The sequence below is a fragment of the Acromyrmex echinatior genome, chromosome 2 (genome assembly GCF_024713525.1).
Source record: "Acromyrmex echinatior isolate Ae372 chromosome 2, ASM2471352v2, whole genome shotgun sequence".
In the NCBI taxonomy this organism is placed as follows: Eukaryota; Metazoa; Arthropoda; class Insecta; order Hymenoptera; family Formicidae; genus Acromyrmex; species Acromyrmex echinatior.
The window spans coordinates 8,050,277-8,073,250 of NC_141853.1; the positions used below are offsets into that span (position 1 = coordinate 8,050,277).

Sequence of the window (22,974 nt, forward strand, 5' to 3'; positions counted from 1 at the left end):
TAATGAAGTAGCGGCAACCGCGAAACGCCTCCTTAGGCCGCGCGCTCGGCGCTACTCCGACCGATTCATCTGCATTCCTGAATCGTGGTCCACGAAGGAAACCGTCACGGCGCACTACCCTGTCATTAAGCTCGCGGCACGGCATCCTCCCGTGTGCAAGAGCTGCAACAGGCGGACATTGCGCGAAGTCGGAGAAAGAAAGAGACAGAGACATAAATAGAGAGACGATTTCCGTTGTGCGGTAGGTCTTGGATGTCACGCGAGGTCCTTTTTGCTCACGATCGCCCGCACAGCGCGCCGCGTATACCAGAAATAACACATCGCGTATCTGATCATTGATCCGGCAATTCCGCCACTAGGCAGCATCTTCACGAGAGAGAGATAATACCGTAAAAGGACGGTGCGGCGTCCGTGAAGGGATGAGAGACACGAAGGGGATAGATGGAAGACGCGCTACATTTTCTGGGACGTAGAGACGCATCGGTTCCTCTCGTACCGGTTTCGATATTGTAATCAGACGACTGGGTAAGCCTATATTCGTTCACGATATATTCCGAGAGCAGGTGGATCGATCTCTCGGATCAGACGCGAACACATGGTCAGAAATGAAGCCTACCTTGAGATGTGAATCTTTTTGCGACTCGCGTTATCGATACATACTTGCGCCGATACCGGTGTTACTGCTTCATTGCTTTATAAAATATATTTTCTCTATTAATAATTTACTCTTTGGAAATACATATTTGTCAAACCATAACGGAACAAATAAAATATACATTTAACTGATTTTATCAAATATTTAAAAGTTTTTCAAACGACGCTTATTTGAAGATAAAGATTTTACTGGGAGTGAATGTGATCGAGAGAATACGTTAAATTAATGAATCGGAAACTAAAAAACAGAAAATAAAGCAGGAAATTTAAACGCGAATAACAGTTTTCAATATCAAATAGCCAACGTTGAGAGTAGCAAATTCCACGATAACAAAATACTGATCGTGAAAGGCCTCTTCATAGAGAGAGCCAAGTATCCCATTTTGTAATTTTTAATGACAGTTTCGGTATCGTTATATTATCATTGCGTAGCTTGTTTACCATATACAGGATGTCTCAAAATTGACGATAAATATTTTAAAGACAGATTTCTTGTAACGAAAAGTCTATGACCCAGTTTTTCATTTTCTGGTTAACTTGTAGTTAAGCTTAACCTAATGTTTCATCCAATGAACTTCATTTATGACATTGATGATCCCATTGGATAAAATATACGATCAAGCTTAACCGTAAATTAATCAGATAATGAAAAATTGGGCCTAATATAGAAATGCCGAAGTTAAGTTTTAAAATGGGAAATGTATGAAGATATTTCCTCTAATTTCATGCTTTTGATAATAACAAAATTCACCTTTACACTGATCATTTTACCATTTTTTTTGTTGAGCGCGCAAAATTCTAGTCTTACCATTCGTAATTTTTTTAAACGCTTCTCATTTGAAAGCTATAATAGCCTCGGTATTTTTGTACTTGGCTTTTCGTCTTAAAATATTACAAAGAATCTGTCTTTAAAATATTTATCATCATAGAATTTGGAACATCCTATATACCTGCGCAACAACAATATAACTAAAGTTAAGAGAATCGGGGTACTGTGTCGGTGGAACACGCTATAAAGCGACAATAATAAAACGGGATTTAATAATAATAATAATAATAATAATATTACCACAAACTTCAACTACTGAGAAAAATACACGATGGTCCCGATAAAATGTCAGTGCCTCACGCGTATTAAGAATGCAGAATAGTTTCGAGATGACAGCTCGCAAAAAAATACATCTATATTAGACCTGTTCTTTTTGACTGAGCTTTTGCATCAGTTCATCTTTCTTCCTTTTCTCTCCAGGAGGAAAGAAGAGGAAGGAAGATGAAAAGTTGTGCCAAAAAGAACAGAAGCCTATTTTCACTCGATCGATCGATGAAACGTCGTACAAAGTAGAACGTATGACACACGAGCAATGCGATAACTCGTTAGTACGCCCCGTTCACGGAGTGACGCGTTTCGCGATACGATCTCATATCATTAATCACACGAAAGCTTAATTGAGACGCGCCCGGTAGTCCTCGCACGCGCCGCACCGCAATATCTGCGATGCGTGCGCGTGCATGCGTGCGCGTGCATGTGTCCGCTCGCAAGTTGGTGAGCCAGAATTCCAGCGGGTCTTGCGATGACGACGCGCTTCGAAAGAAGTTGGAACGCGGGAAGGAGCGGATCGCAAGAACAAAACGGCGCCAAAGGACGCGAAGGAAGCAACCGGTCGAAGCGCTCTCGTTGCTTACATCCATCGGCCCGTCTTCTTCACGCGAAGTATGCGTGATACCTCGCTATGATTCTGTCGAGCGAGGTTTACACATATTATTAGAAAGACCGATATTTTGGATGAGTACTTGGATGAGCATAGATTACGTATAGGTATTAATAATCGAGTCCCAGCAGCTCGATCCGTTTATTTCGCTCAAATCTCGGGGTCCAGGCTGATCCAGGTATCAATGTTCACGAGCCGGTCTTTCGTAGATCGAAGGTATAATTATACAGATTTCCTTCTCGGAGGCAGGCGATTTGTTGCAATTAGTGTTGGATTTGAGCGGCACGATCGTGCGTGTCGTTTCGCTGACGAATGAAGTGAGGTGGATTTTTAGGGATAGATGATATCGGGAGGCGCGTACGAGAGGATGCCTCCGAGGAGGCGTTCAGAAATGAAGTCTGCCTTGAAACCGACGTCTTTTTGCTGCTCGCCGTCGATACAAATCCACGGAGAACCGTGAAGACCGCGGCAAAGTAAAATTCCGTACCGCGAGCGAAAGAAGCGACGCGGCGTTACAACGGAGGAGGATTTACGGTGTCGGGAACAAAGTAAGAGGGAGCGCGAGCGCACAGATGTTATTAATGGGATTAACGTAAACGCTACGTTGATCGATATGGGGATAACGACGTTCTTGCTATTACTCGCCCTTCCATTATTTCATGTCCGCGCGATATACTGCTTACAAATGAATTATACCTCTTCGCCGTGCAAACATTATTCATACGACGACTTTGCTAGTTAATATAATTAAGTCGGTGTAATCACACGTTGTGTGCTAATTTACAATTGCTCCAACGAGAGAGTAACGCAGAGTATACGCTTGACAAGTGGCTGCTCCTCCGACAACTGGAGTGGTCGCGGTTTTTGTTGCAAAAATAATTATTTGCTTTAACGATTAATGATCGATCGAAGTTGATTAACTTATTATTCGACATGAAGGTGCGTATATTACTCACTATGTTTGTAATATTACTAAAGTTAAAAGGCTAAAGTTAAATGATTAATTATTAAAAACGACTTGTTAAGTCGAGAATACGTCTTTTCATCTGTCGAGAAAGATTTTCTGCCGTTAAACGTCCACGATTACCTTTCTCGAATACTTTACGACCGCGAGAATAAAGGCATCCCCTCGTCCTCCCCTTGAATTCTAATGTATATACTCGATTTTGCAAATCATCTTCGCAGTCAAGGGAAGGAGAAGAGCAATCCGTGCCAAATCAAGCGTAGCGTCATCGATCGCGAGACATGCCTCCACGTTGTTCAGGATGAGCATCTATTGTAGTTCTTCCTTCGATCTTGTCACCCGCGATTTTTTTTTTTTGCAACACAGTTCAATTACTTTTCGATTCGTCTTCATACGGTCGTCATCATTGTCGTCTTCGTCGCCTCAGCCGCCACCGCCGTCCCCTTCGCGCGTTGGACTCCTGCTCTAGGTTAGCCAGTGAATCATCTTCAACGACCCCCTCCTCTGGGATCCGGGCAGAAGACTCTTAAGGGGGCTCACGGCGCAGCGCGAGGCCAGTCCGAGAACGCGATCCTAACACTAACATCCGGTGTATTCCGAGAGAAAGAGAGAGAGAGAGAGAGAGAGAGAGAGAGAGAGAGAGAGAGAAGACGAGAGTCGGAAACGGAAACGACTGACTGCTTGATCGTCGCACTGCCAACATAGTAATCGGTACGCTAACATGAAGATCATCCTGTTGCTCTTCGTCGTCGCGGCCTTCGCCTCAGGTTAGTACCCTTTTACACCACGACATAATGCCGGCTCATTCGTGTTCGCTTTAACACCCGCAGTGACGGCTTCATTATTATGAAATGATTGTTCTCTTAACTTCATCATAAGCATGTTGGATATACTCTTCCGCTCGACCATCGACATCTCTGTACGATATTCTGATTATTCACTTAACGCGTAGTGTTATTATTATATCGTGAAAACGACAATCGTTTATTTTAACACTGAAGAAATTTTCAAAATTACATAAAAGATGAGATTATAAAATTGAATTATGAATTATGAATATATACTTGTGACTAAATTATTTAAATATTTTGTTCCTTTTATTTTAAATTTTTCGTGAAGGTTTAATAACATATTTTTAAAAATATGTATTTTTTTTTTTAATATACTATATATTCGATATATTTTTCTCTAAATAGATCTTTCTCAGCTACAAATGCTACAATTATTATTTGAAATTTCTAATGTCTGTTGTTTTCTCTATTTTAATTAATTGCTTTTAATATTATTCCCATTAAATATATTTTTGTATTTGAAAACATTTCTACATTGCACTCAACGTTTTTAAAACACGCATTTCAAAGTCATTAAAAAAAACCCTGCGCCAACTGTTAACGCATTCAAAGTTGAGACCGGAAATAACCGATGGTAGAACACGCAAGCAACATAATGCACCAGGCATATCGCGTCTTTTCAAAGAATTTCTACCCTTTCAAATTTCTATTCGTTGTAATGCAGTATTCAGAGTTTATAAAAATTGATAGAAAAATACTACTTTCTAATTGTAAAAACAATAATAAGTAATCTGAGTAAGAGAAATCTTATATCTTCGGTCAAAGCGAATCAAATCTTAGTGTTTAAATATTTCGATGTGAATAATAAATAAACTAAAAATCTCTTTTTTTTTTATAAAAAAATATACATAAAATAATATACAAAAAATTTACACACTAAAAAAAAAATCTTATGATATTCACGATTTATGTTGAAATCCTCGCAAGTAAAAGTGACATTACATCCGAGAGAGAGAGAGAGAGAGAGAGAGAGAGAGAGAGAATTCTGCGTAAAAGATATTTAAAAGCTTGCTACTTGCAGTCATTAAAAATAAAAGAGAGAGAAAGTAGATTACATTCAATAAACATCGAGATCGTTTATAAAAATTCAAGCGCCATGTATGTGAACTCGTTCCTTTGGATTGGAAATCTCGTTGAGTATCATTAAACGAACGACGGGAATGCATTACGTGAACGAAGCTGTAGTTAAAGCGGCTAGTCGTCTCTTCTTCGCGCGCGCACACACCGGCGGCAGACGTCTCAAGGCCTTCGGGTCATTTACCACCACCTGCACGTCCAACTTCACGATCCGGAACGTTTTTGCTCCGGATGCGCCTCTACGAAGTATCCAGAACCGTGACTAGACTTCTACCAACCAGCCGAACGGATGTTCTTGCACCGTCTTGCTTCGTCGCCCGTTGTATAATGACGCGGTCCATGCACACGCGAAATTGGTCCCTCTTGGGAAATTCAGATCAATTCGCTTCAATCCCGTCGAGATTCTTCAGGATGGGATAACGAAAAAGTTTTCAAACCATTCGTCGTTTTAAAAAATTTAACAAGCAGATAATATTGTATTGCAGATCTTTTCACATCGTATTTTCACTTGTATTGTTCTTTTGATTCTTTCATTTCAATCTCGTTAAGTCATTGAGCCTTTTAAATTTCATGACTGTGACTATGTAAATATGTTCAGTATGAACTTATTTTCTTCTTGCATCAAAACCTTCTTTTGTTTCGTAACTGTTACGTAAGAGTACCAAGAAATATCTCGATTTATTCAAACATATAATGGGCAAACTAGGCATTTGGGTGCTCCTCGGATTTCTCTCTGTCTCTAAAAATCTCTAGAAATACAAAATTTAAAAACTCAATTTTTCTTATCATCGTCGATCTTCATAGCCGTAAACATGTAATAGAGAATGAAGAACAATCGCAACTAGAAACAATGTGACGGACTCATGTTAGTTGCGACACTCGTTCACCTATGGAGCTATTCGGGGATCTCTCGGAGCGTCATAATTTATAAGTACAGTTAACTAAATAGCCGTCACGGTTCAATGAACTCGCAACTTGATGTATCGTGTGAACATTGTCCTTGTCATAAAACTTCGAGTCATTGTGAAGCCGACTAAAAACGCGCCGCATCAGAATACGCATTTAGAGTGAAATTAAAATCGTATTATGAAGCGAACGATGTTAGAATAGTCTCTTCAATTTCGTTCTTTTTGCTATGTCTTGTATCACTATTGTATCGTGTATAATGCGATGAAAATGATGCTTCTTAGCGTATAAATTTATATTATTTATCTTTTCCCGAGTTCTTAGAATCGTTTATTATGACGAAGTTGATCACGTATAAATTAGAACTGTTACAACTTCGAAGATTCGAAGAATTCCAAACTTTTAAAGTTTAAATTGCTTTAAAACTTTGAAAAAGATATTCATGAGAATGGGGGAAAAAATGAAATTATATCCGCATATTTTTTTATAAAAATATATTCGTTACTATATTAATTATATTAAAATAATTATATATTTTTAATTTGTCGAAGTTTCAAAAATTAAAGTATCGAAGAAAACTTCGATTTTTGAAAATCTTAATGCTGAAACTTTAAATTTCGAATATCAAAGCCTGTGCGAAGCAAATCACTAGTTCTAGTATATAAATTATTTAAAAAGTTTCCAAGTTAAAATCTTGATTTTGATACTATTATTTTCATTATTAACGATCTTATTTTATTATATTAAAAAAGACGTAGAGATATTTTTAATTATAATAACGGTTCTCAATCATGAGCTTGGAATACAATACTAAATAGGAATAGGACACTACATTAATATTCACTGAACGCATTTTCTTTCATCTCTACTACCATTTGTGGCTTTGTCGGAACTGAACGACAGACATGCTTCGATAAACCATAAGTTGCTCTAGAAAATTCTTTTTTATGTATAATAAAATATGATCAAATAAATTAAAAATCTGTCTGTTTTCAATTATAAAAAATATCTAAAAAGAATATAATATTGAAATACTGTGAGAATGTAAAAAATGGTAGATGGAGAGATAAGAGAGATTGAATCAGTACATATTTTATTATAAAATTAATAATTCTTTAATGAGAATATAATTATATTCACATATTATTATAGTCACTGTCATTGTGAGCGTAAATTTGAAGCAAGTATACAAACGTACATCGAATTATCGTTCATATACCGAGAATGATATCAACTAACTTGCCCTAATTTCGCACACGTGGTAATTGAGTGCATTCTCATAGTACAGTAATTTTAACATGGTTTAAAATAAGACGTGATGTAAACACAACTTTTGACGATATTAAAAAGACTGGAGAAATTAATGATATAATGTTTCATTTCACAGCTCAGAGGATCACAACGATCCAGCTGGATGGCATACAGTATTTTGTGTCACGAATGAATCCCTACAGTCCGGAATTGAATTACTTCCTGGCGTATCAATATTGCCGCTCGCTAGGCCTTCAGTTGGCATCTTTCGAAACGAAAGAGAAGGCCGACACGATGACGCAATATCTGAAGAACGCCGGTTACACGAAATACGATTTTTGGACCTCTGGCAACAAGCTGGGCACCGACATGTTTTTATGGATGAGTACAGGACTGCCGTTCAACGTCACTTTCGACTACATGCTGAAGCGACCTGGTAACAGACCTGCCGACGTACCACCCGGCACCGAACCTCAAAGGGTGGCGCGTGAAAGGTAATATCTTTCATGTATACTGTTTAATGTACTGTTTAGTGTACTATATTAATTAGTAAAAAATGTCAGTTAAACCAGAAGACAATTGAGCTAAGCATTGATTAAATATCCACTGGACTTAAAAATGATGGATAACTTAATCGTATAATTTCAAAGAACCATTATCTTTTTATCATTTTTCACGATCGAAGAGTCGCATACTAGTTGTCACCCGTAGTTGTTAGCCGAGCAACGCGGTTATCAGCCACTCTCTTCCGCAGTTCTAACATCCGGAAACTCATGCATGGAATAGCTAACGTCGAAACAGGTATTCTCGTTTAAATTCCAAAACGCGAGTTTCTCGATTTCAGTGGCGACAGCGGCAGCGCGGACGGATGCGTCGCGATGGTAGCACCTACGTTAGCCTGGGAGGCGCAGGATTGTACTCTCGTGAAGGACTTTATCTGCGAGCAAACAAGATGCTACTACTACAACTACGGCAGCATTCCAGTCTCCGCGACTCAGGGGTAAGAGGTGAGATAATACTTGTCACAAAAATACACGAAAGGAAGAAGAGAGAAAGAGAAAGAAAAAAGGGAATACCGATGTACTCTGAGCGAATCTCGCTTATGCACGGACAAAAAGTAAATAACCCTTCGGCGATAAGCTATGCAAATGCGTATCGCAATAATTGAACGTGTTTTATCCCTCCTGCTACTGAAGTATGCGGGATGACTGACTTTAACGACGGATGATAATTTATTATATATATATATATATTTGTGAATGAATATATAAATGTATTCACGTAAATGTATTCCGTATCGCATTATTATAATTTCGATCTCGTGGAACATAGAACTTGAATCTATTTTTCAGAAAATACTTAAAATTTATGAGGGCGCGAAACGACGTGGTACTTGTGTAACCGGCACAAACTTTTTCCTCCGTGCAGTTTAGCGAGAAATAGAAATAACTCGAAACGAGAAATGCTTTTTCTTCCGCAATTCGCGACAGATGGGGAACTACTCGCTAGTGTTAAACCAGTTCGTCGAGATCTTCTTCGCAAATAGCTAATAGCTTCGGGATAGAAGTGTCGATGAATGGGGATAGCTCAGCCACGATACGGAATTTCAGCAAATGCCTTTACAGCTTATTCTTATAATAACGCAGTTATTCTCTCGCTTCTTGACGTACGATATTCATAAACATATACTTTTTACATACATACATACACATATACACACATCTATAATTTTACTCAAATGCAGATAACTACTATAAAAATATTTACGTTAATATCTATCGACAATGAAACTACGCTTTCTTCTGCTATTAATGCGGCGCTTAAATTAAGCCACTAATAATTGTAAGATGCTAACTGTAAATATCCTCATTAGATTTTCAAGAAATTAATTATTTTCATTCTTGTCAAAAAGCGATGGTGATAATTATCTTTTAAATTTTGTTTTTTCAGAAATCACAGGCCCTATATCACGACCACCTCGGCGCCAGCCAACGACGACCAAGCGAGTGATCATGGAACCGACATCGACGGCACCAACATCGACGATCACCATCCGGGTACCAACGCTCAAAACGAACAAGAGGCGACACCATCGGAAGCGGATACATCCGCGGATGAGAAACTATCGGAGGATCCGGTCGTCAACAGGCTAATCACCACGACCGCTCCCGCATCTGGTAATCATTATCAACAGCAACAGTATCAACACACGGGAACGACGGCAGCGGCGACGTCATCGCTGTTCGATGACGGTAATGAGCGCGAGCGCACGGCCGTCGGCGGCCTGGACGATACGAGACCGGAGCACATCCCGGACATCGCGAGCCTGTTCACCGGGCACGTCGCCGTGACGTCTCAAGCGCGCAAGGACAGCGTTTTCGACGGTCTTGAGACTCGCGAGGTCCTGCGACCGTCGGTCTCCCGTCCCGTCGTCTCCTCCGCCTCCTCCTCCTTTTCATCGGAGATGAAGATGGAGCATCGCGAGTCCCCCGATTACGGCGACCTGGCCGCGGAGACTGAATTACCGAATAATGGTCTCGAGGACGCTCATACGATTGGACCGTACGACAGCGTGCAGGATTACGTGAACGATCAACCGGTAGACACGGCGGCGTTGTCGGCGGACTCGGCGATGATGAAGGACCAGGACGACGACAGCAGCACGATCCTGCCAGATGCGGAACCGGCCTATAGGTACAACATCAAAGTGCGCACCAACGGCAAAGTATTAGACCCTCCGTCCAAGTAACGCTTTACTTCCTTCTAGGCAACGTCGCGTTATTTCGTTTTATAAGTGACAGAAACAAATCGACATTTTTGAGGAATTAAGTATACACATACATATATATATATATATATATACATGTATATGTGTATGTATATGTATATCAAAGTGCGTTTTGCACATGCGACACGAGCGAGCTGTCGCCGTTATGCGGATCAAACAGATTGTATACCGTTGTCGCCGCTCGCCGTTTAGCTCTAACTTAAGGCGTACCCGACACAATGCTCGATAGTTTTTAATCAGAGAGGCACTATTATCGGCTTTCTCGGTCGGCGGCAGGTAGAGATGATTATTTCAAACCCTTCAGATTTCGGTGTTTGAAAGGAACGAGAATGAGTTACGCCGTGGCTCAGAAATGATATTATCAAAGATGTCGAAAAGGAAAATCGTAATGTCAATCGAAAAAAAAAATGAATTATTCTCCTGCCGACGTTACTCGACAAGCTTTACATTTTCGCAAGGGCATTTACTTGATTACTCAGCTCTCATTTTCTATCATCGATGACGCCGGCGGATATCATTATCATCACATTACATTTATTCCTCATTTTTTCTATCTCATTAAATTTTCGTTTTCAACATTAATAACAAAGTTTAGAACAATAGATAAAAATAAAAAAACCAAACGAAAATGAAAGTCCAATGATTTCTGATCGAATTATATTGCCAACTTCCGTCAGCGTTTCATATCTTTATAAGATGGTAATCATCATCATCATAGTTAACGTATCTATACGTCTGCAAGACGAAACGTTCGACAGCCAAACGATTCCGAAAATATTTTGGAATACGTAACGGATGTCGTGAAAGCGACCGCCGAGAGTTGGTCGTAAATGTTTCGGTCATCCAGATGTATGATGATCGGTGTACGTAGTTTCATCAATGAGAAACGTTGCTCTCTAGCTATTACGGTAAGTCACTTCCATATTCTAATTTTGTGTACAACAGCACGAATGTGCAACTTGTGTACTAAACTTTAATAAAAGTACGATTACAGTCTTATAGTATCACGCGTTTGCCATTAGGTGTACCCTTTTATATCCTTAAATGTAAAGTTAGAAAATCTTAGGCTAAAGTTAGGCATCTTCATCACAGCTTTTTGTTTAATAAAAAAGCGGTGTAATAAAAAAAAGCGGTTTAATAAAAATATATATAATCATTAACTCACCAACCATTCACGACTCCTTCTATATTTAACATAGGAATTATTTTGAACACATAATCGTCACGTAAACTGTTAGCGTATTGATTGTCACTTAGGAGAGCCTCCATGGTTCCATGCATCACCCAAGAAGCATTGCTTTCACCAGGATGTACTCTAGATGTTAAAAAAATCATCTTTCGTGTCTGAAAGAGAATGATATTTGGCTTTAAATATTTGCTGTGTTAAACGACGTATTGTCATGCAAAGATTTATACATCTGAGAGATTTCTTACATGTATAGGATTGGTCTTGGAATCTGGTGACGTAATGGTAAGCACAGGATTCTCATTGCCGTTTAAAGTCTCGCAGAGCGTCTCCGCGCGAAAATATACGTTCGCCGCGGAGACACTTTTCGTCCACTTCCAGATATTAGTCATTAGCCGGCTATATGTGTAAGGAAAATGATACGCCAGATAACAAACATCGTAAGCGTGCGGAAACGTAACTGTGAAGGATGTCGTGAAGTACGTCTTTCCTTTGATGGACCGTTGATAACAATTTCGATAGTAACAAATGTCCATCCCGGTCCTCACCCAACCTGGCCTACCACATTGCGCCTCTGTAACGCTGAACAGTATCGGCTTCATGCCGAAATTGAACTGTGAGTTCGTCTTCTCGCAGTTGATTATATTGAACGTGTATGCACTCGCCTCCATACTGGAGACCTCGAAGTAGAACCACTGATGTCTGGAACCGCTGTTAACGTCTGGCGTCAAGATAAGATCATATTCTCGTGGACCTATCTAAGGAGAAAGCAGACGTTAAATGTTAACGTAGCGAAATTTAACGAAAAAGAAATTAATTCATGTGCATTCATCCTCGGATTAACTTGCAGAAATTACCGCTAAGTCACTATGAAGTCTCTTACGTAATATGAACATAATCGATTATATAAAGCAAGTAGCGGACCGACTGTACCTGAATAGCTTTCCTCAGATTGCCGCTTTCAAATCTGGACTCAAACTGCAACCGTTTCGCGTCGACGTTACGCTTGCCAATCATCTTCTCGTCTCTGTTATCAAACAGCCACTCATCGTCCGACGTTCCCCGGGAGACGGAGTTTGCGAGGGCATCAAGGTCATAAACAACTTCCTGGAAAGTGGTGGCGGCGTGGAGACCTCGTTCCACGCAGGTTAACAATTTCACACGGCAAACTTTCCTGTCCTTAGTGTTGAGCGGCTCTGCTTTTCCCAGACCGTCGCCGCCAATCAGATCCGGATAGGCGACCTTGACAAAACCTATAACGCTTCTCACTCTGCTCGCTACGACGCAATAAACCTGTCGATCCATGACGTTTGCAGACACGTCTTTTAGGACCTTCAAATTGTGCGCGCTGTTCACCAATTGACTCTTCGTACCGTTAGATTTCGAAAAATCCTTGATTGAGATCTTCGTCTTTCCCGATTTTGCGAGCGGCGAATTTATCTGCTCGTCATCCATCAAATAAAGATCGATTAGTTTGCCATTTGTCGATTCGAGGATGTGTAGTTGCGATTGCAAATTTCCCAGCTCCTTGAAGAACGTATGATATCTGATATAAAAAAAGAGATGTTTGTAATTATAATTGATATCGATGTGCGTTTTTAAAAATTATTATATATTTTATCTACCCAGCAAGATCCTCCTCTGATCTCTGCGAGGTAAAAACCCCGGCAAAAAATTTGTTCTCGTCCACTTCATCGCCCAAGTGAATCTCATTGTCCATTGTATCTCTGGAATCGTGACTCTCCTCGTCATCCCCGGAATCAAGATCGCTGTACTGTCTACCAATCGAAGCCACGCTGTTCGCCTTCACAGAAATTAATATTCGAATCGCAAGAACATTTAATAGCACGAATTTTTATATTACGGACATTTTGGATATTACGCAAAGTAAGAATTGTTAAAGGAAATGCACTGAGAAGAACTGTTCATTTGATTAAATTAATTTAGTTTGTCTTTCTTTCTTTCGTTGAAGAATATGTATTTAAGTTAAATATAATATGTTGAACATACATATATTTCGTCGAAAGAAATAAAAATAAATTATGCTGATTTAGTCAAATGAATCATTTTTTTTCTTATACATTAATAAGTGCACATTTTAATCAGTGTAAGGCTTCAAATATTACGTTCAAATATTATATTCGCAGCGTGTTATGTTAATCTGATTTTTTATGAAAGAGTGACACACCTGACTGTCGATGTCGCTACCGCTTTCAGCACTGTTCGCCCTGTTGACATTCACTTCGGGCAGAATAAATCTGCATCCAAAAAAAGAGAACCAACCAAAAGTTTAATGCCCATAATCGTAATTATAAATGCATTATCATGCCGTTTCAATACTTTAGTTTTCAACTAATCCGGTAATATTTCACGACGAAAACTACTATTATTTATTCGCCTTGATCTCTGTAGCGACACAAAAAGTGATCAACTCATAATATTTATAATACTCTTTGTATGAAGGCATCAAGAAAATATTGAAATATAATAAACATATTATCGGGGTACAGTTTATACTGGTCGAAATGACCTCGAACGTTTCATTCACCTCGCGGGCGACATTTCGGACACCGGTAGTTCCTTTTTGTCCAGACACTGATTGATTATTCCGCAAATACGCGACAGCAAGCAGTCATAAGCTTTATCCTCTGGACAACTCGTGCAGAACCGGTAGAGTAGCTGTAGGCCATTATTCGACTTGATAGCCTTCCTTCCAGCTTCTAGAATGTCAGGCAAAGAGTATACGCATGTGATACTGGCGACTTTCAAAAGAACGTTAGCAGAGAATGATAATATAAAATATAAACAATTTCAAGTAGAGAAATACACAAAATTAAAAATTAAACAACTAGTATCTTTCATAGTTCTTTTTATAGAGTCTATCTCTAGTAAACCTACTTATTACGCAGAGATGCTGAAGCGTATTCAAGGCGTAATTACAAATTTTCAAGCGCATCTGCCCATCGAATCTCTCCCATCTCTCGAAAATTCGCATAAGCAGATGTACTATTCCCGTCTTAACGAATTTGTTACAGCATAGTTCTAGAAGTAAAAGATCATGATTGTTAAAATAATTAGTAATGAAAAATAAAATACATTACACGTAAACACATGTTCTTACTATTTGTCGTTAAATGTTTGAAGCACTCTAATAATGTTCTTAGTTTCAATTGTGGCGTATAACCAACACTGACAAAGGTTTTCTCCAAAGTGCTAGTAATACCGTCTTTTACTAGTGTTTGCAAGGAAAAAGCTATAAGAGAATAATAACTTTATTATCCTCGAACACATAAACGAATTGTCAGATGCATAAAACAAACTGTTGCCTACAGTTTTTAGCAAGAGTCTTGATGATCAACAACAGCGGCAATAACGTCTTACTGTTGTTATAATGCTGTTTTAACAGCGCATGGAACACTTTTATGGAGTTGAGCAGTTTCATTTTTGACACAAACTTCTGGTCCCTCTGAGCCACCTAAAAAAAATATTTTTAAAAACATATACACTTATATTTCCTAGACATTTTAAAAAATTGTGTGCTTTTTTTAAGTTTTTCTTATTTCACAAACTAAGAATTTTAATGTCATTTCAGAACAAAAACAATATGATAATGTAATGCATAAAATTACAACGTAAAAAGTTAGAAATAGTTAAAATAAATTCTATACTCTAGAAAAATGGAAATTGAAAAATATTTTCGTAGACATACGCAGTGCGATCGATAAAAGTTCTGCTGCGCAGACATACAGCATGTCAAAAGTATAATATTTCCTTCTGTTCATGCAGAAGTTCTGTTCATAGCGAACCAAACAAATAATTGTTCTAGTTGCAAAATAAAATTAAAATGCTAAATGAGCTTATATATTGCGATGCATCGTCGTTAAAAATCACCTGTCCCAAAATCCAGAGGATGTCTTGAGTAAGTACTTCGCTCATGATGTTATCCGCATGTTGCAGATTTATTAAAAGTTTAACTAGGACTTGCGTGATACCTAAGTTGATCAGTTGAATGACCGCCATTCGGCTACTGGTTCCTATTAAAGAACAAGCACATTACTTTCATTCCCAAGAAAAACATTATCGAATCCGCGAATTATAACACAATCGGCATTCTCGATAAAACATGTATTTCTATAATAATCGCCATTACTTGTGGCACTTCTATTCTTGCTCCCCCTTTCCTTGGATTTGCCTTTGATCATTCGGGGCGATATACATTCATGTAATATGCCGGCAATGCTGCAATTAGCAACGTGATCCTTGCAATTCTAAAAAAAAAATTTCAGAGAATGATCTCAATTTTTCCTTAAACATATTGATTTCTTTTTTCCTTTTTTTTTTGTATAAATAGCGCAACAGTAATAAAAATTACTGCGATAACAGCGAAAAGTAATTATAAAGAATCTCGTGAGCAATATGCGAGCAATTATTTTATATGCGTGTTTTGACACTTGTCAAGATCTGGAACACATGGATATTTAGATTTATGAGCCTCGCGGCCTCGCGACTTTCTCGAACATGCAGACAATGCAAGATGCGTGTTGCGTGACACCACATGATACGGACGCGATATTTCACAGATAGTAGTATAGTACTAATTACCACGCTTACTCAAACTCTTGGCTCTGCGTCGAGTCAATGATATGCCAATCGAATAATCGTAAGCTCACATGTATAGTAATTATCTCCCTCTCTCGCACATATGCGTATCGATCTTGGCTGTTGTTAACACGCGAAACAATCGTAGCTTACCCATAGATAAGACGCTACACGGTACAATTAATAGAAGCGAGGAGAGATAACGTGACTAAGATCAAAGGATTATTTTAATTAAAAATTATTCACCTCCAGGGTCATAATGAACGATTCCATTGCACCGGAATTCTTGCGCCAGAGCTTTTCCAATGTGCGCTCGCGTATCCGCCGATCTGAAAGATAAATTGTTTTATTCTCTGTTCTATTCTCTTTTGTTGAAATCGGATTCGTAAATCGCAATTTATTCGTGGCGCCAGACATACTAGTGCCTTGCCAATGTCAAGTAAACTTTAACGTGTGCAGTACGTTAGAGAAATCAAGAATCGTATATTGGCGCGATATATTCTTATGTCAAAGTTGACACAGTGCCAATTGGAATCAATGTCAATGTTCAATGAAAAATTCACATAATGGCAATAATCCAATGCCCCTGCAATTACAAATATCATCGGGTAAATATTTGCAATGTAGCGCGTGGAGAATATAATAATAAGTTACATACGAGTTTTCGCTTCGTGTCACGATAACGGGTAAATATAATTATAATACGATGACGTGAAACGTGACCTACAGAAAATTTAGTAACGTCTAAAAGTATCCAACTATGTCGCAAAATTTCAGATAATATTAACTGCAATTGCGAATTAAAACTCAACCGCGCAGTAAATTCCGCGATTCGCGAGAACATCGACCAGGAAGATTGCCAAGCCCTTATCAAATTGGCGCACAGGCGCGATCCGAGTGTGTATCGTTTGAAGTCATAGTTTTTTGGATGTCGGCCAACGCGTCTTTGTCGTCAGTGCTTATGCAATCGGCTAACAGGCGGTTCTTCTATTTTAATATAACACGGTAGCAATCGGCTGTTTACACATATTTGCACACCTGTTTGTCCAAAGATCCAGGATAGCTTGACAAATCAATATTTCATAAATCAGTTTCAAATCCCGACTGAAATAATATTTTTTGCAATAAAATTATTAATAGTTTTTAAGATTCTTATATATTAACATCAAATTATATATATATTAATTCTTATAAGATGTTAATTGACATCAATATTATTTAATTGTCAATTTAATATGTGATAATGCTACTCTAATTCTGTTCTTGATTGTGTTTCAAGACTGAAAAAGATTTCGAAGCACAATTTGCAGAATTGGATATGTATAAATTCACGGAAATATTTAAGTACTAATTGCAAGATCTTTGACCAAATGTAGAATTTCTCTTAGATTTATTCTCATTATCAAATATTATAATGTTTGATAATCGTGTGATAATACAAAAATAATATTTTGCAATAATTATATGTGCAAGTATAAATATCGAACAAAGTTAATAATATCAGTGTGCTTAAGAAAAAATTTTTGAAATAGTAAAGTTGTTCATAAAAATTATTTATATGGAAATCTATTGCAAAAAGATGCTAGAAATAGAAATTAGAAATACGGCTGAGCAAAGTTGGCGACTCGTCGAAAATGACCTGAATTTATATTACATAATTTTGTCCACCGCTGGCCGAAAGTGCTATGACCCACACGTACTATGATTATTATATTTAATGGTGCTTACACAAGAGACACAGTGTACCATAGTGATTATTTTATTTAACACTGGCAAACAATAAGGATGTAATAATTCCTTGTGTCATCTGTGTTTCTTGCTGAAAAGCACCTTATAATCTGGTTCCACAAAAATGTTGACTTTACTCTCGATTTAATTTACCATCTTTTTCTAATTCTTGGAAATAGAAAAAAAAAATAACAAGTTAAAGCGAGATTATGTTAATCTTTGTGGAACCGACTTATATCTCCTTCATCACACACTTGCGTCTCGACAGATCTCTCAGAATGCTCGACAGAATGTTTCCGCTAGAAATTTCGTATAGGTCTAGGTATTTCATATACGTTTTATCAAATTTTATACAAATGGCACGATGCAAATACAATAATAACAATGCGATGGCGCAGAAACGTGACGACCAATTTTCTTCGCCATCCATTGCGGAGGAATCACATGAGAATGATAAATCGCGCAAGTTCCACCGTGATTTCGTGCTAGCCGAGAGTAATAATATACCGGCACGAATTTCTCCCTGGAGTGTCCAATCTACCATCCGATTCGTTTAGAACTTTATTGCCACGATTCGCGCGCAATATCGTACGCTTATCGTACGAGACCTTTAATGGGGACGACACGCGATACGAAACACTAATGAGAGGGGAAATTGCTGCAACGTTGCTGATTCACTATAAAATCGAAATAGAGAGATAAAAGAGATAAAAGAAATTTAAAAAATACAAAACACGTATAGCTCTTATATATCGTTAAAATAAAAATCTGTAAAATGTTATTCAAGAATTGTATAAATAATTGAGAAATTCCTTATTGCCGGTAAATGCCAAAAAAAAAAAAAGATTAATTGGCACAATGTCTTCTAAAATACAAAGTTATCGAGTCACGAGATGAGGAATTCCGATAGAGTTGCATACCTGATGAGGTGATACGCGTGTGAATCTTGGCCACGATCGCCCTGAGCGTGTCGCCCGCTTCCTGTGGTTTAGCCGCGTAAGTTCGAAGCTTCTCCAACAACGCATCGTTCACAACCTCATCCGCGCTTTTATTATTCGCTGACATCACACTAAACAACGCATTGCAAAAAACAACGAAATATCATTTACTCTTCTAAAAGGGACCGTTCGATGCGTATCGATAACACGGAAATTGCAAAAAGCCATTCCTGATTTCGAACGTAGGTCTGCAGCAAAATGAACACGTCAAAACGATATGCGCACTAAATGCAAAAGCATATAATCGAGCTCTGCCTATGATAACAAGTGAAACGATGAAGGATTACAGAGGCTGCAAGCTAACATTTTGTATTGCCTGAAGTCAGAAAAAAAACGTAAAGCAGTAAAACGTAAGTAGTAAACGAATTGACCAATCACAATAGAGAACGTATGTCATTATGATCTCTATTATTACATCTCACTACCAATTAGCCAATCAGAGTTGAAAATTTTTGATGGCATTTTATTGTCATTGGTAATCTAATTCTTACGGTATTGTCTTACGGTTATTGTTACGGAAAGTATGTGCGGTAGCCCTTTTAAGTAATCACATTACAGGTTGATGGTTGACGATTCTATAATTTTAGCCAATCACGACATAATGAGTACGGACTAGCTGCATCGTGATTGGTTAAAATAGAACCATCAAACGGAAACTGTAATCAGCAACCCGTAGGATGATTACGGCTTTATGATATCTGAAAAAGATGATTGACGATTATTTTCTCGTATATACGCAAGTGACATCGCGAATTTCGTCTTTCTCTTCGTATTTCTTATCAATATGCTAACCATGATATAAATGTACTTATATCATGATACTAACTTGCTTTAGGTTACCCATGACAGATGCAAAAGCGATAGCTTTCTGTCACGACGGGACGAACAATGGACGTGCATCGCGCGACCATTGGCAATACATCGTCGCATCAATGAATCTTCATTGGCTTTCGGCCAACGCGGTCGGAAGAACTGTTAATCACTATTCACAATCAGTTGGTCGGTTAGTCAATGTCGCGGGGATAAAGTCAACCATCGGAAAATCGACGCGCGTCGGTGCCAAGGTTAATTAAAGTGATCAGGTAAAACGCGACGCCGCTCTAAAATAACTGCGACACGGATTGTCCTCGCACGAGCCGCAATTCCGAGAAGGACGACCAGAAGGAACTCATTATCGAATAATTAAGCGTTCCAATTTCGCATCAACTGGGTAGCAACCATGTCATATTAAATAAGATGACATGTTTCACTTGGCCACGTTACGAGAAATTGTCGGCAATATCAAGAACATTGTAAAATTATTTTGATTTTGGCTCTATTTATCCTAAATTTGTAAGATCTAATTTTCTTATGTTTAATCTTAACTATGTGAAATTGCGAAGCAACTAAAAGCAGAGGATGGCATGCGGAATATTTGACATGAAACTATTTCAACTCTTCGAGAGAGAGAGAGAGAGAGAGAGAGAGAGAGAGAGAGAAGGCAGATAAAAAAATAAGAACAAAAAGATTGGACGTTTAGTGATAAGATATTTATTGATAGCTCACTAATTACAGACAAATTCTTTAATGGGTGTACTTTTTTATAACGTATACACTGTAGTTTGAAACATATACCGAAAAAAAATACTAAACTTTAATGAATATTTGTTTAAATAGTTCTAAATAAATATTTATTAAATGTAAACTTATTTATTTGTTACAAAAGTCATTCATTGTATTTAACTATCTTATATTGAATAAATATTTATTTACTGTAAGTAAATGTTTGCCTATTGTTAGTACTATTCAAAGAAATATATATTTAAGATTTAGTAAATTTTTTTCAGTAGTAAATTTTTATCTAAATATTTTCAAAGGGTTAAAAAAATGCGTGAGTTACTACATTAAGCATTACATCGGTGCGTCAATAAAAGAAGCTACGGTGATTGAATGAATTCGTAGGATACGGTGTAACAATCGTAAAATTTCCTTGTCATCGGTTTTAAGCGGAATAACTGAAATGAACATTATAGCTTTGTAGTCTCCTTTAACGACGATATACTCGACGTCTTTGAGCCGAACAACAATAATTAATGTATATGCTTAGTGACCGAAAAATGCGTTCAATTGATAGATAAAAGCTAACCCAAGCGTATAACGAATCGCGATGCAATTTCGATAAAAAGAAAAAAGAATATATCGAATGAAATAAATTCAGCGTTCACACGCGAATATACGTGAGAGGCCAGATTTTCATCCGAATTTATTACCGATATTATTTGCGAAATGTATTTTAAAGTCTCTTAAGATATTCAAACCACTATTAAGGAAGCGTAATGATTTATAATTATAATAAATAAAGCTATCCGTGTGTTATCGGGGTGTAATTAAAGTTTTTCATAAAACAGATCTATTTCTACTGCTGATATCAGAAAGAAAAAAATTTTAAGTCCTTTGCCTCGCTATATAAATATAGCAATCATCAGAAAAGCATATCGAAGTAAATACCGCATACAGAGCTTACGCGACCGTACATACGATCGTCGACACCGGAAATCGCGACGGAGATGGCGAGCACGCACGTACACACATATACACACAGAAATACGATTCTGTCTTCTAAACTCTTTACTCTTCCTGCTGGACGTCAGCCGTATTCTCGTCGACTGGTTGCATTGTCGCCATCGGCCGTCGATTCTCCTTGTTGTACTCCACCGACGTACCTTTCATGATTCTCCCTCCATCTATTTACCAATCCATCTTTTGTCAAAAGCCGAATTTCGATAAGTTACGACTGGTTTAAGAAAGGGCTCTCGGGAATAAAATTTTGTTCCGGAGTGATATGACAGATATCTGTTGTGAGAGAATTGTTCTTCGCGACGCCACCGGCTAGATGCAAGATCTTGGCGAGAACGCGGATCTCTCTGCGCGAAATTCGCGAAGCGATCCTCACGCTTCGCCACTCCACGGCGATTTGACGTTTCTGTCTGCCAAAACTATGTTTAAATGCAGACAGCGCGCGCACACACGCAGGGCGCGTTTATTTTTAGCGACGGCCGCTTCCCGAAAATCGCGCCCCCTTTCTCTTATCCCGGCGATAACACCCTCGCGTCCTCCAGCACGTCATCGACCGATGCGCCGGCGATGCATCGCCGAAGTCTCGACGAAAGAAAGTGTGAACTCCTTCCTTTTACCTCTTTCTATTCTAGAATAACACCCTACCAAAGTAACACGATTTATTAAACGAGGATAGAAGATGCCTGTATTCTTTGCAATGGATAGGATTCGTTCTATATATTTGCATATAGATTTATTAATATTTTTATGTCAGACTTGATTCTTGGAAAATAAATGAGCATTTTCGAAATCAAATAATTTTCAAAATAGAGAAACTGGCAGAGCGCGAAACATCTGAGACTTTGAGATCTCTCTCTCCGTGTCTTTTACAGTGTGAGGATTTAGCGCAAAATCTCAAGAAAATAATTGCTGTTTATTTAACGAGTGCCATCAAAGATCATCATCGCGTTTGGTTTGCCAAAACGAAAAATACTTCCGCGACTTTACTATAGTCTTCCAAAACGTCATCGGTTCTGCTAGAATGCGAAAGACGTGGAAATGAGTTACGGCGAGCAGGTGAACATGTTGCAAAATTTTATCTAGTTACGTATTACTTTGTATGACGTTGAGGAAATATTAGAATTTTCTAAAATCTACGTGAATTACTTAAGGCAGATTTGCTTGATAAAATTTTTTTAAATGCCCAAGCGGCATTTTGAAAAGATCCAATGAAAGACCGTCTTATTTAGATAACGAGAATTGCATAAAAAATAAGCCAGTATTGATGTTCATAAATTTTCATTGTCAACGCAATTTTTAGTTGTAGCTACTGAAAGCAAACTGACAGTACATCAATATTAATTAATCATATAAATTAATATAGCACACGTACACAACAGTGACATTGTTGAATAGGAAATTACATTATTTAACAGAGAAAGCAGCTTTGCAACTGTTATAAGATTTTTCAACTAGTCTTATTCTTAGATCCTTATTAAATTTAAACTTTAAAATTTATAAATCAATTATATTATGGAATTATACAACAGTAGCGAAGCTGCTTTTTCTGCTGAACGCAACTATGACGTAATAAATTAAATGAAAATAGATGACATTATGATGACCGATGACATTAAACACACGAGCGAAAAATGCCATATTCAATCAAGGCGGTTCTATAATATTTCTTGTGAATTTATACAGTTTTCAGTTCAAGCTAACTGTAAG

At 38.0% G+C, this 22,974-nt stretch overlaps 2 protein-coding genes across 6 annotated transcripts in view; one reads left to right on the plus strand and one right to left on the minus strand.

The window, feature by feature from the left end:
* The window catches only part of LOC105154288 (cytosolic carboxypeptidase 1), a 32,939-nt gene extending 10,483 nt beyond the window's left edge, over positions 1-22,456 (minus strand). Inside the window, exons 1-14 of one of the 5 annotated variants that reach the window (XM_011069706.2) lie at positions 21,323-22,456; positions 18,634-18,782; positions 16,232-16,314; positions 15,537-15,654; positions 15,278-15,420; positions 14,717-14,861; positions 14,508-14,639; positions 14,285-14,428; positions 13,935-14,106; positions 13,575-13,644; positions 13,012-13,190; positions 12,320-12,932; positions 11,635-12,144; positions 11,366-11,544 (exon numbers count right to left, since the gene is read on the minus strand). In XM_011069706.2, coding sequence (XP_011068008.1) covers positions 11,366-11,544; positions 11,635-12,144; positions 12,320-12,932; positions 13,012-13,190; positions 13,575-13,644; positions 13,935-14,106; positions 14,285-14,428; positions 14,508-14,639; positions 14,717-14,861; positions 15,278-15,420; positions 15,537-15,654; positions 16,232-16,314; positions 18,634-18,782; positions 21,323-21,420 — 2,735 coding nt within the window. In that variant the 5' untranslated portion in view covers positions 21,421-22,456. Of the gene's footprint in view, positions 1-11,365; positions 11,545-11,634; positions 12,145-12,319; positions 12,933-13,011; positions 13,191-13,574; positions 13,645-13,934; positions 14,107-14,284; positions 14,429-14,507; positions 14,640-14,716; positions 14,862-15,277; positions 15,421-15,536; positions 15,655-16,231; positions 16,315-18,633; positions 18,783-19,537 lie in introns of all 5 variants that reach the window. The other 4 variants (XM_011069705.2, XM_087403603.1, XM_087403604.1 and 1 more) reach the window with 4 other exon arrangements.
* Positions 3,850-11,360, plus strand: nw (narrow). The gene is made up of 4 exons (XM_011069704.2): positions 3,850-4,094; positions 7,549-7,906; positions 8,257-8,412; positions 9,363-11,360. The coding sequence occupies exons 1-4, from the start codon at positions 4,049-4,051 to the stop codon at positions 10,159-10,161; spliced, it is 1,359 nt and encodes a 452-aa protein (XP_011068006.1). The 5' UTR covers positions 3,850-4,048; the 3' UTR covers positions 10,162-11,360.
* Positions 22,457-22,974: the final 518 nt, after the last annotated feature.

What these genes read in the sequence shown, in the direction of transcription:
- nw (XM_011069704.2), top strand. Translation starts at nt 4,049, where the DNA reads ATGAAGATCATCCTGTTGCTCTTCGTCGTCGCGGCCTTCGCCTCAG. An exon ending in CAAAGGGTGGCGCGTGAAAG is followed by an intron (nt 7,907 to 8,256) that starts GTAATATCTTTC and finishes TCTCGATTTCAG; the next exon opens with TGGCGACAGCGGCAGCGCGG. An exon ending in CCAGTCTCCGCGACTCAGGG is followed by an intron (nt 8,413 to 9,362) that starts GTAAGAGGTGAG and finishes TTGTTTTTTCAG; the next exon opens with AAATCACAGGCCCTATATCA.